At 39.1% G+C, this 15431-nt stretch overlaps 1 protein-coding gene across 8 annotated transcripts in view; it reads right to left on the bottom strand.

The window, feature by feature from the left end:
• The window catches only part of SRGAP1 (SLIT-ROBO Rho GTPase activating protein 1), a 281990-nt gene that overhangs the window by 66125 nt on the left and 200434 nt on the right, over nt 1-15431 (bottom strand). For 7 of the 8 annotated variants that reach the window (XM_036894915.2, XM_036894919.2, XM_036894917.2 and 4 more), the window contains 2 exons: nt 2771-2992; nt 698-799 (listed from right to left, as the gene is read on the bottom strand). In XM_036894915.2, the coding sequence (XP_036750810.2) occupies nt 698-799; nt 2771-2992 (324 nt within the window). The remainder of the gene's footprint in view (nt 1-697; nt 800-2770; nt 2993-15431) is intronic. The other variant, XM_036894920.2, reaches the window with a different exon arrangement.

Below are 15431 nucleotides of genomic sequence, written 5' to 3'. Positions count from 1 at the left end.
GAGCCTAGCAAACACTGACCAATAAGTAAACTTCTTAGCATGAGTAAGTTTGACTTGGATTTCTGTAAATTACAACCTTGACTGATACAGAAAATCTGTGGTTCATATTTTTATTTAAGGAGAATGTGAATGCAATTAAATTAATTTCAGAAACAGGCAGCTGAACTGTATGACTGATTTCTGGCTCAATATATATTTAAAATTCACATTTTATGTTCTATCCATTTGAATCCACTTGAGCCAGGAAATAGTTTCCTATTCTCATTCAAGTTCTACTTTGAAATAGGACTTCTGTGCTAATTATGTCAGTAATGCCACGTTAAGTACCAAAAAAAGCATTAAAAAAAGTATTATCTTCAGAAGTTAGAATTAAAGTATCAATCAAAAGTTTCATTCTACACATGAACATATATTCCTCAACACATATGTTAAACTATGGGAACAATTTTCAATCGGAATCTCAAACTTAAGGAGTAAGGTGTGTTTACATGTGTGTGCAGTGCCTCCCTCATAAAGCATTACTCCATGACAGAATACAGAATCTTTCCACTTATCCTCTACAAAGAGTATTTAAGGAGTCCAAAAGTGCAAGATGAAAAGACTGCATTTAGAATGTTAAATATGCCTAGGTCATGTGAAAATGTCTTCCAGCTTACATTAGAATTCAGACTGCTTGTGGGGCAGAAAGCACGCTCACCTCCTCATTCTCGATCTTGAGTGTGGCCAGTCGTGACTGCAGTTGCTGGTACCTGAGCATGAGCTCCGGCTGGACCGGCTGCTGAGCGCTGACCTGACACACCTGAGGAGGAATCAGAACTTGCAACTAGAACAGAGCACCATCAAGCAAACCCCCAGAGGCATGGTTCTCCTCTTTAAATGTTGCATGAATCACACTGGCCCCCTCAAGATTCCAATTACATATTAACTTTTAACAGCCGTCTCAAACCTTCAGTGTTAAATACAGATCTATTGTGTAAGTGGCAAGAGCAGAATGCAGCTGCTTGGCCTGGGTGTGACTGGCAAGAGAGCAGCTGCAGGAGGCACTGCTTGAAGAACAGGGCAGTAGCTGCAGACAGCTCTGATGCTGACACCCTCATGGCATCCTTAAGGACTGTCAGGCACACGGTGACAAGTGGGCCACACAGGCAAAAGTAGGGCAGGCAGCAAAGCCAAATGGTTATAGTCAGCCAGGTGGCTGTGGCAAGTTCTTGAACCTCAGCTTCTTTATCTATAAAATGGGGATAATAAGAGTTCCTATGCCATAGTGTAGTTGAGGGAATGGAGTTAGATAATGTACATAAAATACTTAGAGCACTGCCTGGCACACAGTAAAAACTCAGAAAATGTGACTATTGTTAGCCTCTTCCAACCATGGCTTCCCTGGGCAATGTCAGCCATATAATGTGATCCACTATGAATTTGAAGAGGTCACTTAGATGGAAAAATATTTTGGCCATGGTCTCAATTATGGGCAAGGTCAAAATTAGAACCTTTTAATTATATTTAAATTGCACCAGACACAATTTCTTCTCATCTTGTCATAGAAATACTCTCAGTTTTCAAAACATCACAGAGATTATTGCTCCCTGGAAGAACTGGCCATAAAGAAGGGGCAGCAGACTCACTTTATGAAAATATTAATAGTTAAACAAAAGCAAAATCCCACTGTTGTCACTTGTCTGTGACATTTTATCATTCTATGTTTAACATATCCAAAACAGAAAAATTAAAAACCATTTGGTTTTGGAAATAACTCTGGGTGGAATAAGCCACTCAGCTGTCAATTTCATGTGCGATTGGCTTAAAACCTGCTCACCATTTCTGATCAAGTAATTCACTTTATCCAATTAAGCAAAAATAAAATTAGGTTAGAAATACAGCAGACATACACACCCCATATAAGTCACAACACTAGGTATTTCAGAAAAAATCATGACATTAAAGACTTCTGCCATGGACATTATAATTACATCTATTTAAAAAATATACTGTCGATCAATAAATATGAGGGATGCCCTCTCAAAAAATATATATATATATATACTGTCACCAAAATAGGCTAGAATTGGGTTTTTAATTGATGACGATTGTTTTGCACAGCTAGAAGACAAGTGCTATAATATATATAGTGTGCTCCATTAATTGGTTCTTGTTTGCCCATATCTGCAGACAATAAAATACACCACCACAACTCATAAATGGTTTAAATGTCTTTTGCCCCTTAGGTAAAATAAGATAGAAAGCTAAGTTCACAGAAAGAACCTAAGATGTATCATTTCTAATACTCATTTTACCAGTTTGGAGACAAGTTGAGTCTTAAAACAATGTTCTGCCTTTTTTTCCCCCTCTCCCATTTTCCAGCCATTTACAATTATTTTTCTTTATGGCAATCTCTTTCAATTAGGATTACAAGAAGTCTTCAGATAGATTCTATTGTGCCAGCAAAATGTACTTTTTTGAATTCTGAATTTAAACTTGAATATCTTGAGATGGAAGAAAAACCTCTAACTGTCCTGACAGTCTTCAGTGCCAGTTTAGTACTTAGATGCAACTGCATTTGCACCTGTATCTGTATGGCCTCTGTAGGCACTGGAGGGCTGGACCCCTACTTTAAGAGGGGGTAATGACTGATCTTAGCATAACACTATGCTAAAATCCCATGTGAAGTCCAGAGAGAGAAAACAATTGGAAATTCTTACAATTTTGGGGTTACAGCAGATGAAGTAAGTAAAGAGACAATTCATTAGACTTAAAATATTCAATTACTGACCTCATCACCCATGTGAGACTGAAACTCAAACTTCATTGGTGGACAGAACGCTGTAGGGTACATCTCCATGAATCTCTGCTTATCACTCCTGGGCTCCAGATTGTCAACTGCATTCTCAATAATGTCTAAGCCTTCGTGTCTGGAGGTTTCAAGGTTATACTCCGCAGAGAGATATGTTCTTAGGGCTCTATTCAGACTTGCATGGTAGCCAAGATCACAGCACTTAAAAAAAAAAAGAACAGCACTACAACAATTAACTCAAAATGGATCAAAGACCTAAATGTGACAGGTGTAACTAAGGAATTCTTAGAAGAAAACAGAGGAGTAAACCTTCATGACCATCATTAAGCATTGGTCTCTCGGATACGGCATCAAATGCACAAGCAACAAAAGAAAATATAAATTGGATTTCATGACATTTGAAGACTTTTGTGCTTCGAAGGGCACTATCAAGAAAAAGGAACACCCACAGAACGGGAAAAACCTTTTCAAATCATGTGTCTGATAAGGAATTTATATCTGGAATATATAAAGAATTTTTACAACTCAATATTAAGACACATCACAATTACAAATACAAGCAAAATACAATTGTGAACTGCAGTAATCGGGTTCATCATTAATATGTTTTCAGTGGAATCAGCTGTACTCCAATACAGAGTAAATTTCAGCTAATTAAAAAAATTACAGTCTCAGATGAGCAAACTCTTTTATTCCTCTTGGTCCTTAAAATCCATAAAGGTTCTGTGCAGCAGTTTTATACACATCAGAGGGACTGGAAAACTGTTCTTTCAATAACACTTCGTCTTATGAAAACACAAATCTCTAAAGGAAACGGCCTCATGTCTTTGAGATGTACCAGGGCTTCAAAACACCCCACTATTCTGAAACAAGACAGAGTCAGCACGATTACAATGGAGCAATGAGACGAGCTGCTTTATCCCAATGGGATACTCATTCCCAGGGGACTTACCAGAAAACTGATATTGAGAGGAAAGAAACAGCCCAGAGGAAAGCTTCACCTTTTCCCCCTATAAAAACTGTCTCTTTTCGACTTAAAAGAGAAAGGAAGGAAGGAAGAATGAAGGGAAAAGAGGAAGAAAAAGAAATCCAACCCCAACTACGTGGCTGAGTTAGAGCTCTGGAAACACACGACAGGTTGTCCTTATTCCCAGACTCAAAGAGTCCACTCCTCAAATTTCTGATCATGGCTTCTTTGGGGAGAAAACGTCAAGGGTATGCAAGTAGCAATGCATGTTTTTCCACACCCAGTTCAGCCAGGCAGACTTGGTAGGTCTGGATGCCCCTGACTTTAGGTAAGAGCCCCCTGATTTCACTGTGGTTTCTTGATAGGTTGGAGAGAAGCATGCCTGGGTCTTAACCAATCCAGGGGCCTCCGGAGGTGTATTCTGGATGTTGGGTGCATTTATTTGGCGTATATTTAGGAGGTTTCTGTGATGAGCTTTGATGGACAATTCCCTTCTTGGACCCCTACAGTGGTCTCCTGAGACAGCAAGGCCAGTCACAGAATCACCTTTTTTCTAAACTAGAAGCTAAAATGACACTGGATATGTTAAGATTCAAGATACTTAGTTTAAAAAGTCTATAATAATTCTATAGAGCTTATTAATTATTAATGATGATATGAAAAGCCAGCTTCTGCATAAAGTTGAGTTATAACCCAAGTGTGTTTCATGATGAAAATACATAAGAAACCAATAAAATATTTCATGAAAACAAAACAGTGTTGTTCTCACAGATGAAGAATTCTGGATATATGATGGATACATAAAAATTATAGATTAAATTATGGATTAAAACTGGGGCAGAAAAGACTGTTGGAAGCAGAAAGGTGTTTTTTTGAATACCAAGAGCTGCCAAGATAGATTCCACCAGGTGTTAGTCTAAATCACCAAAGTAGGTTAAGTTCCTTAGGCAAAAGGGTTGCAAACGGTATCAAAAATGAAGATGAAATCCATGTATAGAGGACCATGCAAATACTTCCATCTTGACTTAAAGGCTGAATGGTCAGCTGCAGTATACTCGGTCGGTATCTTGTCAGGTATAACTGGACCATAGCCATTCAGGAAGATACTGATTTTTTGTTTCTTACATAAACTCCATGAGATGAGAAGCCCTAGTGGGGCAGAAGTATGGTCCTAGATGAGAGTTCCCATAATGGAATGCCACGGACAGCAAGTCCTACAAACATTTTTCCAGAACTGTAATAGCCAATGGCATTCGCAGGGCAGCCCCAAGCTCCTATGTGACTCCAGAATTAGGCAGTTGTCATGAGAATGCAGAGGGAAGGCACTCTTCTGCAGAAGCATTCTACCTTAACTTCCTCACTCCTGCCTCCGTCTGAGAGGCTTCCATGACCTTTTGTCTTGGGTCCTACCTCTGACTTTTATTTTAGTAAGCTTGACTTTGATCATTTCAAAGCCATGGATATTGGGTAAAGACTAGGTCTACCCCTTCTTCTGAGTCTTTCTGGAGAACAGTGCAACCCAAGCAAACCGAACTGCAGAAGGAGTTTTCACATGACCATGGGTTGCTTCCAAAAGACCAGAAATAGGTTGAGTTCACAGCTTTTACATTAGATATCAATGAATAAAGTTGATTTATTCTGAATAAGTATCTTGTCCTTCACTGTTTTCCTCTCTAGCTATTCCGTACTTTACCCTAAGATCCACAAATTGTGAGAGACAGGTATTTAATAGGACTGAACTAGAATAGAAATCCAAACTTCCACAGGCAACTTGTACATACCTTCTTTCATGTCTGGGCTACTTATGGACTATAAAGAGCTGACAATTTAATTCTTGCTGATGCTTAAACAACTGTAGCCAAGGATTCAGCAAGTTGTCCTGAGTTTCTTTTGAGCAAGGACAAAATCAAAATGGTACATCTGCATGACAGGAATGGATACAGAGGAGAAGAACTGAGGTTGCATATACCTGAGCCAATAAATAGGCTGAATAATCATTTGTTGCCTAATACAGTTGTCACCCACATGGGCAATCATCTTCAGAGGACCTGCTACTGGACTCATTTTTTCCCCCAGGGCCAAATCTCTGTAGTACCTTGAATCAAGTCACAAGAGAGGAGAGAGTAAATAAAGCAAGCCCAAATGAGCTCAGGTCAGGTCTTAAATACTATGGAGAAGATAGAAGAACAGAGAGTATTTAGGGAAAGGGTGTTGCTCTTTTCTACAAGGGAGCTGGGTGCAGCATGTATGAATCAGTCTTGCAAAACTCTAGAAGAAAGTGTTTTAGACAAAAAGTAGAAAGGCCCAGGAAAGAACAAAATTAGTGGGTCTGGGGAACGGAAAGGCCAATGTCCTGAAGCACAGTGACTGTGGGGAAAGTTGCAGGAGACGACACTGAGTGGGGGTCTTGGTGAGCCATTTGGATTTTATTCTAAGGACAATGGGAGGCCTTTGTGGGGTTTTAAATTATGATGGAAAGGTCCAGTTAATCTTTTTTTATTTTAGTACTTTGGCTGGGAAGAGAATGGATTACTGATTGGAAGGTCTTAGTGGAAGCTGGGAGACATCCTAGGAAGCTAAGTGTGGGCAAGAAGTGAAGAGGCTTTGTCTAGGAGACAGAGTGCAGGTAATGAGAAATAGTAAAATTTAGGCATTCAGGGGGCAGAGGTTACAGGATTTCCTGGTGTATTTACATGTAGGGAATGGGAGAGTTGAGCTTTTGGCTTGTACAACTGGGCAGGAAGTGGTGCCATCTTCTGAGGTGTAGAATATGGATAAGAAAAAGTTGTTATGTGTCTGGAGAAGGAGGAGGAGGATGAAATGGATATAACAAGTTGTTATGAGTGTTTGACATGTCCAAGATGCCTATTAAATCTGGTTAGAAATGTCCAGGAGGCAGTTGGATACATACATCTGAAGCCCAGGAAGATGATCAAGGCTAGGGATAAAGATCTAGGACCATCAATTAGTATTTAAGCCAAGGGACCAAGAGATAGAAAGCCAAGGATCATGTCTTGGGTGCCTTTCAACAGTCAGCGGTCCAGCCAAGAAGGAAAAGCGAAGACTGGAGGCTGAGAAGGAGTAGCCTGCACAGCAGGTGGATTCAAGGTTGGTGCAGTTTCCTTAACAAAGGACCAAGGCATCACTAGGGCAGGGGCTTTAAGTTATCTACTTCACTCATCCAAATCATTTATTTAAATACCCTTTCTGTCACAAAAGGATAAAAACACACATAAATCAGTTTGCATGATAACTACACTATCCTAACCTATTAAATGTGATCTCTCTACAGTCTTCCTAGTAAGACTTGGGACCTAATGGGAACTACAATATTACAGTTTGGCAGGTTTTCTTGGCTAAATCTTAATGCAATTATTAAGCTATGCAAGAAAGAGTGTTCTAGACAATGGGGGAAAGTCAAACTAATTAAGAAAACTCTGAACTCCGAATAAGATGCTTTTTAATTAAACACATGTCCCTAGAGCCAAAAGGGTAAGGCCAAAAGCTTTAGGACAACTGATTATTTAGAAATGCTAATGGCATGCAGTGTGTGATGTAATCTAATTTCAATCTCATTTGTATAAATGGCTAATAAAGCACGTGACAGATGCCACAATCAAGAAAATCCCCTGGAATAGGGGATTATTCTATGGCAATATTCTACAACAGTACAAAGATTTATTCTTCAAGATCCAATGTGACCTACATATTTTTACAGGGAGTAATTGGAGGCTGTGAAAGTGTATTTCAAGAAAGAAAAATACTTCATTATTACTGGGGAGGTGCTCTAGGACAAAGCATCAAAAGAATTTTCCTGTTGAGAACAGTGTTTCTTGGAGTGCCTTTTGAGGGTGAGTAGGTGTGGAACTGGATGGAAAGAAGCTACATTACCAGTTATACAACCTTAAAACCAGTTGTTTTAAGAATTCCAGATATATACAAGGGTGATTGTGATTACAGATTAAGGATCCCCAGCAGTAAAGATTGGTACTCTTCCCTCTTTTCTCTTAGCAAATCATAACCACTTGAAAACTGCAGCACCGAATTACAGATATTTCTTGCCTGCAAGGTTTTCCTTCTGGTTGTAAGACATTCTAATTCTAACAGACAGCTTACAGTCTGTTTCGCACTTAATGTTGGGGACATTAATGGTCAGAGGTGTGAAACCTATTATTTACAAAACTATAATCTATTTCCCCCTATAATTATGCCTTTATTTTCCCAAACCAATTATATTTCCTTTGACCAATATTTGCAAATATTTCTTACAATTCATATTTATTTTTAGAATGATGTAACACAAATCCTTGTTTGTTGTGAAACTAACGCTATATTCCCCTTCCCACCTGTTTCTAAGCGAAGAGATCATTACTCTACAAGCTCAGATTATTTAGGGTTTTCTTCAGAGACAGAAGAAAAGCCATCTTACCAGTGCTCTGCTGAAGTAACACTCTGGATTAACTCTCAGTTCATTCTATAAAGCAGTGGCCTACGGGCCACATCTAGCCTGTGGCCTGATCTGGTAAATAAAGTTTGGTTGTGACACAACTACACCCATTTGCTTACAATTCTATTGCTGCTTTTGCTCTAAGAGTTGAGTAGTTGTGACAGAGACCATATGGCTTATAAACCCTAAAATATTTACTATCTGCCCCTTTCAGAAAGTCTGTCTATCTGTGCTCCAAAGCATAGTGACTAATGCCAAGGGTACTGTGAACACACTAGCAGCCACTCTCTAATACTCCTGTGTGTTTCTGCTCCAATAATTCTATACGCTTCCAAGAGTCAACCGTAAAATATTTGTGCCACTTACAGCTATTATAATAAGTATTAAATAAACAGATAAAGTAAGTGTGAAAGGAATTGGTGGAAAGACTTAAGACTAAACAAAACGCATATCGAATTAGGAAAAGTTGTACCAACTGCAACACTGTGAAAACATTGTGAATAACCAGAATCCTTTTCTTCTACATTTAAATTTCTTTTTCTTCTACATTAAAAATTTCAAAAATACAAACATTGATTATACTCAGTGGATATGCTTTGTGCAAAAGAAGACTACTCAGAACTCCATACAAAAAGATAAATCATAATATTGAAAGACTGGCAAGTGCAAGTACATTGGTATGCTCTATTAAAAATATTTAAGGCATGCTTGTATACTTTTTATAACTGCTTTTTCTCTTTTTAAATATAAAATATGCCACACTTACAGAGAACTGTGAAACATATATGCTCCTTTTAAATAACATATTGTAGGTACTTCAGAAGTCCCCCAAGTTCCCCTTCCCAAATCACAACCCTTTCCCTTCTCCCTAGAGATAACTTAGTATCTGGAGTACCCCAAAATGTCTAAACCTTGTTCAGTATGCTATCTTCAGTTATTTCTAGCTGATGTAAGAGAGTAAATATTGGGTTAACAATTGAGCCATCATTTTCTTCATTATATCACTTTCAGTATCAATAAGCTTTAGAGGTCAGACATCTAGTATTTTTAACTTGGACTTGATTGAGAAGTTTATTTACTAAGTTTATAGAAGTGTTTACAAGAGTAGAAGTCATCATAAAATTAATTCATTGCTCACAAGACACATGATGAATTTAAGATTTGCTAAAAATAAATTCCATTAAAGACCAGTAACTATTATTTAGAAATAACTTATCAGCGAGAGGAGCACGGAGAGGGGTGGAGAAGGAGAGAGAGAAAGATAGAGGACACTTTACTAATTCAGATTAACATTGATAGGTAAAGCTAAAGTTTACAGAAAATAGATAAAAACTGCTATTATTAAATTTTAAAAAATTACATCATCTCCACATACAATAGAAAAGACTTGAACTAGTCTATTGAAGTGTTCAATTATTTAAGTTTTTAGACCTGTAGTAATCAACAAAAGATCCCATTAAATTGAGTGTCAATGGTATACATGTAGACTGTTTAGTCTAAAGTGCCTGAAAGTATTTTGAAATTGTTATTCCTCTTTAATTTGCACTACAAATTTGTACTCTAAGAAAGCATTTTGCTGATGAAAGGTGAACTACAGCTAAGACATTACTGAGTTCCCAATAAGCAGATTACCAATTGTGTAAGATCCAAATTCAAGAGTTTTTAGAATACCCTTGTTTATTTCAAAGGGGAAAAACTTTACTATATGATGGAGTAATCAATGAGTTACACCATCCTAGGCCAGGGATCACTTCACTGTTGGTGGGTTACACAGATGTTGTTACATAACTACACAAGATGAACACCACCACCTATGTGTATTCTGTTGCAAAGTGAATTCATTCAGCCTTTATAAAATGTTTGCTTTGCATGAAACAGAGGGGATACAAAAACAAGCCAAATGACACCACAGTAAATAAAGAATGAGAGAAATCCAGAAGCTGAGATGTTCTGAGGAACAATTGTCTATGTCTCTTCAACAGGCATTTTGCTAGATAAAAAAAGACTAGAAGGACATGTCACCCAGATACAATGTGTGATCCTAAATTAGGCCTCATCTAGACATATCAGCTGTGAAACATTTTTGGGGTCATAAATAGGAATATGATCTGGGCATTGGATGAGATAAAAATTTTCTGAAATGGCACGATGGAGATCAATGATTGAAAAAAGTTGGTTAAAATGTAGTATGCAAAATGTAACTTCATACTCTCCTGGTATGAAAGTATAAAAAACATCTACATTTTAACAGTGATGATCTTAGATGTTAAGAATGTGATCACTTTATTTTTGTTTGTAGTATTTTCTGTTTTTTTTACAATGTACATGAACTGGTTCTGGAATAGTAAAAGATTAGTTTTTAAACTAAAAATTCCAAAGAAAATTTATATGCCTTTAAAAAAAATATCAATAAATAGATCCACACATCATGGTCTATCATAGAAAGTCCATAAGAGACAGATATTGATATGAATAGAAACCAAGGGAAAATTGAAGTGTATATAAAAGCTTGTCTGATTATTCATTATGCTTTGATTTATTCAAGATACATTTAGTATCTTCCATGCCATTTCACATATAAAAATGCAATGCATTAAAAATGTTGTCTTGACCTTTTCTCACTAGAGGTACAACAATTCTTCTAATAATTATTAGATAATTCAGTATAAAAGCTTATTTTGCTAAATAAGTTCCCAAAGCATAAAGGATTGTAGCTGCCTTTGTATAATCAGTCTGTTTCTTCTTCACCAGGAAGGGTCAAGCTTAATGGCTTTTAGGATCACCATGACATATGCAAATTGGACTCCTAAAAAATATGCAGCCATTTTCAAATGTACACATTCACACTTGGATTACCTTAAAAGTGGGTCAATGAGTGCATAATTTTCACTAAAAGAATATTCAATTTTGGTTGAATGACAACAGACCAATTTCATATTTCTTTTACAATTCATATTTAAGTCATATTATTTGAGAATTGTTCACATCTTAAAGTTAAGGCTGATCTTTTAAAAGTATAATTTTTTTGTTAAATTGAAAATTATTTGGAATATTTAACTACTACTTATTTATATCAGAGTTAATTAGAGCTGGAGGTTAAAATGTCTGAGTTTGAAGCCTACCACTTATGAGCTATATAACCTCAGCAAGCTCTCCAGCCTAACTTTAATCTACATAACAGAGAAGATAGTATTCACCTACCAAGGCTGTGACCACCAGATGAGATTATGCTTAGAAATGTGCCTGACACACAGCAAGAGCTCAGTAAATATCCATCACAGTGATGATGACTCTCGCATACTCCGGACATGCAATTCCTGTCCTACATATCCCAAGAATATCGAGGATGCTGCTGGACATCTCCATCCGGATGCCCAAGAGGTATACCTCTCTTACTAGATGTAACAGAACTGCTGCTCCCTGCCCTTCAGCCTGCTTCTCCCCAGCGCCCCCATCTCAGTAAAAGGCACCATCATAAGCCTACTCCCTCAGGACGTGAGCCCAGGAGTCCATTTCATCCTCCTTTTCACCCACCATCTCTCTTTCCTATTAGCTCTGTCTTCAATGTATTTTGAATCCCACCACTTCTCCCATGCTACATGCCAGTCCCAGCCAGCATCCTTTCTGGCCTGGGGGGCTACAAAAGACTCTAGATACAGCTTGCCGTTGGCACTGCTGTCCTCCTCAGCCACCTTGGTCCATTCTCCACACAAGTGCCAGGGTGAGTCTTTGAAATGTAAAACAGGTGATGTCACTTTCCTGCTTAAAACCTTTCAATGACTTCCCACCACATTTAGAACATATCTAAACCCCCTTCCCCATCCAAAGGACCCAGGCTTCTGCCTGCCTTCTCTCTTCTGCTAGAAGTCCTTACAGATCTAAGTCTGAAAACACGGTCATCAAGTTCTTCTAGCAGTACTTTCCTCTTCACTCTGCGCCAACCATACTGGCTGCCTCTGCTGTTCCTTGAGCATCCTGAGCTTGCCGAACACATCTTTCCCTCTGTACTTTTAGCCTTGCCAATCGTTCTGTGTGAGGGACTCCTTCCTTATATAGCCATATGGCTCTCCAGCTCACTTCTCTGTTCAAATATCAGGCTTTTCCTGACCATACTACCAAAAAAAAGAACTCCTACAGATGTTTTATTTTTATTCATGGCATTGTCACTTATGCGTGTCTGTGCATGTGTGTAAATTTATGACGTGAGTCAACGAATCCATAACTCCATGAAGATGGGGACTTTGTTTTTGTTCATTGATGGATCACTATTATCAAGAATAGTGCTTAGAACCTTGTATTAAAGAAACTTTCCACTACGTGGAGACTCTTCCTCATGTCACACTGGTTTGGGCTTATGTAAGTACTCCGATCTCTGCTAAAATTTGCACTCAACAAAAAAAAAGCAAGCAGAATACTTCCATAGAATTGGTTCTTGTATATTCCATATACTTTACAGAGTCCTTACAGATCTAAGTCTGAAAGCACGGTCATTAAGTTCTTCTAGCAGCAGTCTAGCAGAAAAAATTCCTTTTACTTCATCAGAGTACTAGAAGAAAATAAATGTATAATTTTAAAGTTTCTGTATTTTAATTGCGGGGTAGGTGAGGATGAGACAGGGACCATAGATGTAGTCAGAGTAGGGTGAGGGCCTCCGGAGGGGGCAGGGCAGGATATTTGCAGTCAGAGCAATGTAACTACATGCAAGGAAACCCCCCTACTAAAACTCTATGTTAAACATTGAGCTCTAGAATCATTCTTCAGTGAGATCAGTTAATGTTCCCCAGATAAAGAAGAGTAGCACAAGTTTTATTATGCTAATCATTTGTAACCATGTGTAAAGATTTACTTTAGCATGCTAAAAGGCCCAGGCCTATGTGCTGTCTTTCCTCCTTCAGATCTGAGGAGGTAATTTTGCAAACTGAGCAACTAACTTAGCATGCAGACCCAGCTGTAGATGGCACAGTAAAAGGCAGGATTCTTTAGCAGATAGACAATACCTCAGCCCACCTTGGGAGCTGAGCAGGCAGCCTTCTGATATGCTCCCAGACCAAGACGCCGGTATCCCAGAGAAAAATCAAGGCAGGAAATTCCTTATGTTAAGTTAATTTTTAATATTCAGAGACCACTTAACAAGTCCTTCCCCAAGGCTTTAGGGATAGTCCCCACCTTTTTGGACAGGCTGTAGCACAAGACCTCAAATCCCTTACTCTCTTGAGCTCCACCCTCCTTCAATATGTAGATGATCTTCTCCTGTGCAGTCCCTCCCTACAAACCTCTCAACAGGATACTATTCTCCTTTTAAACTTTCTCTCAGAACAGAGCTATCGAGTCTCACCCTCCAAAGTTCAGCTGTCTGCCGCTCAGGTCACATACCTGGGAGTTCAGCTCTCCCAGCGCTACAAGGCCATTACCATAAACAGGAAAAAACTTCTCCAAACCATGCCGGTTCCAAACAACAAAGACACCATCCCTCACTCCCAAATGGCAAGGACACAGTAATCCTTTCCACGCCAACTGCAGTTAAACTCCAGGGTCTTCCCCACTAGACACACAACTCCCACCTTAAGCCATTTGTCTCCCGTTATTCCCCTCCCACCAAATCTCCCACAGGTTCCTACTCCTCCACCCTGACGGGACCTCTTACTCTCTGTATTTTGTGCGGCTCATCTCTGCTTCCACTCATCACTGAAGTTTCTGCCAGCATGGAGTCCTAAGACATCCCTTACAACAGCCATGCGTCACGCTTCAGGTTTATTAACCCTGGTCTCAACACTTATTCTCTCACCAGACCTATCTTCCCAACACCAGCCCTTTCTTCTCTTTCAGACTGTCCAAAAGATTGCACCATCAAGGATTCCCTTTGCCCTACAGGTTGCTTTTCTGCCTACACATATGTCCCCCCAAAATGCTATTAATTCAGCCACCCTATGTAAACATAGCAATCAGCCCAAATGCAAAAAATTTCTAACCAAACCTTTAACCAGCTTATATTACAGGATTACCAACCCCTCTCCAAAGACGATCATCCTTATTGAACCTGGAAAATGCCATCGCCACTGCAGACCAAGGGCTCATCTGAGGACCGCCCCCTCATCAATACAAAAATGAACTTCATCACCCGTAATCAGTAGGAAGCAGCTCCTGAAGACTAACCACCCCTTCCCAAATCCTCTACCACTTATAAAACAGAAAGGGGAGGAATGTAAGAATATAGTAATTTATCCTCCTTTTGTCCCATGGCCCCAAGCACAGAAGCCGGTGAGAATTTTGCCTGGGGCTTGACTGGGTCTTGTCTCTAAACATCCCGACCCTCCCCCAAAGCAGCAGGCTGGGCGGATCCACAATAAAAGGCACCACGCTGCTGCCCTCTCTCTCTCTGTCTCTGTCCCCCAGCTCTTCCCGCTCGCTCTCTCTGTCCCACTGCTCTCTCTGCTGCTCCCTCTCTCTCCCCACCCCCGTCTGGAGCAGCCACTCTCTCCTTCAGATAATAAAGTCTCTTGCGTGGGCCCGTGTCTCCTGAGTCCTGGGTAAGGAGGGTCGCGGAGAGATACCCTTTCAAGCACAATGACTGGGCTACTCAGGACATATTTTCTAATGAAAGATGAATGATTCAGAGGGTTAAAGCTGGGAAGTAATGACAGTAATCAGTGATAAATACAATAGTGGATGCACACTTGGCGAGTTCTAAAGGAGCCCACTACTGCTCCTTCATCATATCCTACAAGAGCTAGATACATTTATAGAAGTGGCTTATATGCATTCATTTTGCTTCACAGTATTTATCACAACTGTAATAAACCCATCATTTGTGTAGTCATTTGCTTAACAGCTGTCTTTTCTGCTTTAAATCCCAAAGGGCAGGAACTGTATTTGTCTTCTCATAGCCACAGCACCTCACCAATGAATGTATTTTGAATCTGTGAATCAGTAAGGGCTATGCCATTGCGTAATTTAGAAATGACTAGGTCCCCTTTCTAGCTGAGTTTACTAGGCACTCCAGCCTCACAGAACCTAGTAATTTGTTTATTGTTGGTTTTAGGATGCACGCTTTTGTCATACGCATTATACAGCTGATAGTGTCTTAGTGTTCTGTATCGTTTAATTGGCAGGATTTCCCTTTCGAAGTATTACATAAAATAATATTGTTTTATTAAATGATGGTGTTTTAGAATCAATGAAACATTTACTGTTAATTCCAACTGAATATGGAAAATAAAACAGCTTTA

This window comes from Manis pentadactyla, chromosome 10, assembly GCF_030020395.1.
Source record: "Manis pentadactyla isolate mManPen7 chromosome 10, mManPen7.hap1, whole genome shotgun sequence".
NCBI classification, from domain to species: domain Eukaryota; kingdom Metazoa; phylum Chordata; class Mammalia; order Pholidota; family Manidae; genus Manis; species Manis pentadactyla.
The sequence above is the reverse complement of the archived record's forward strand: the minus strand, read 5'-3'. Positions and strand labels throughout refer to the sequence as shown.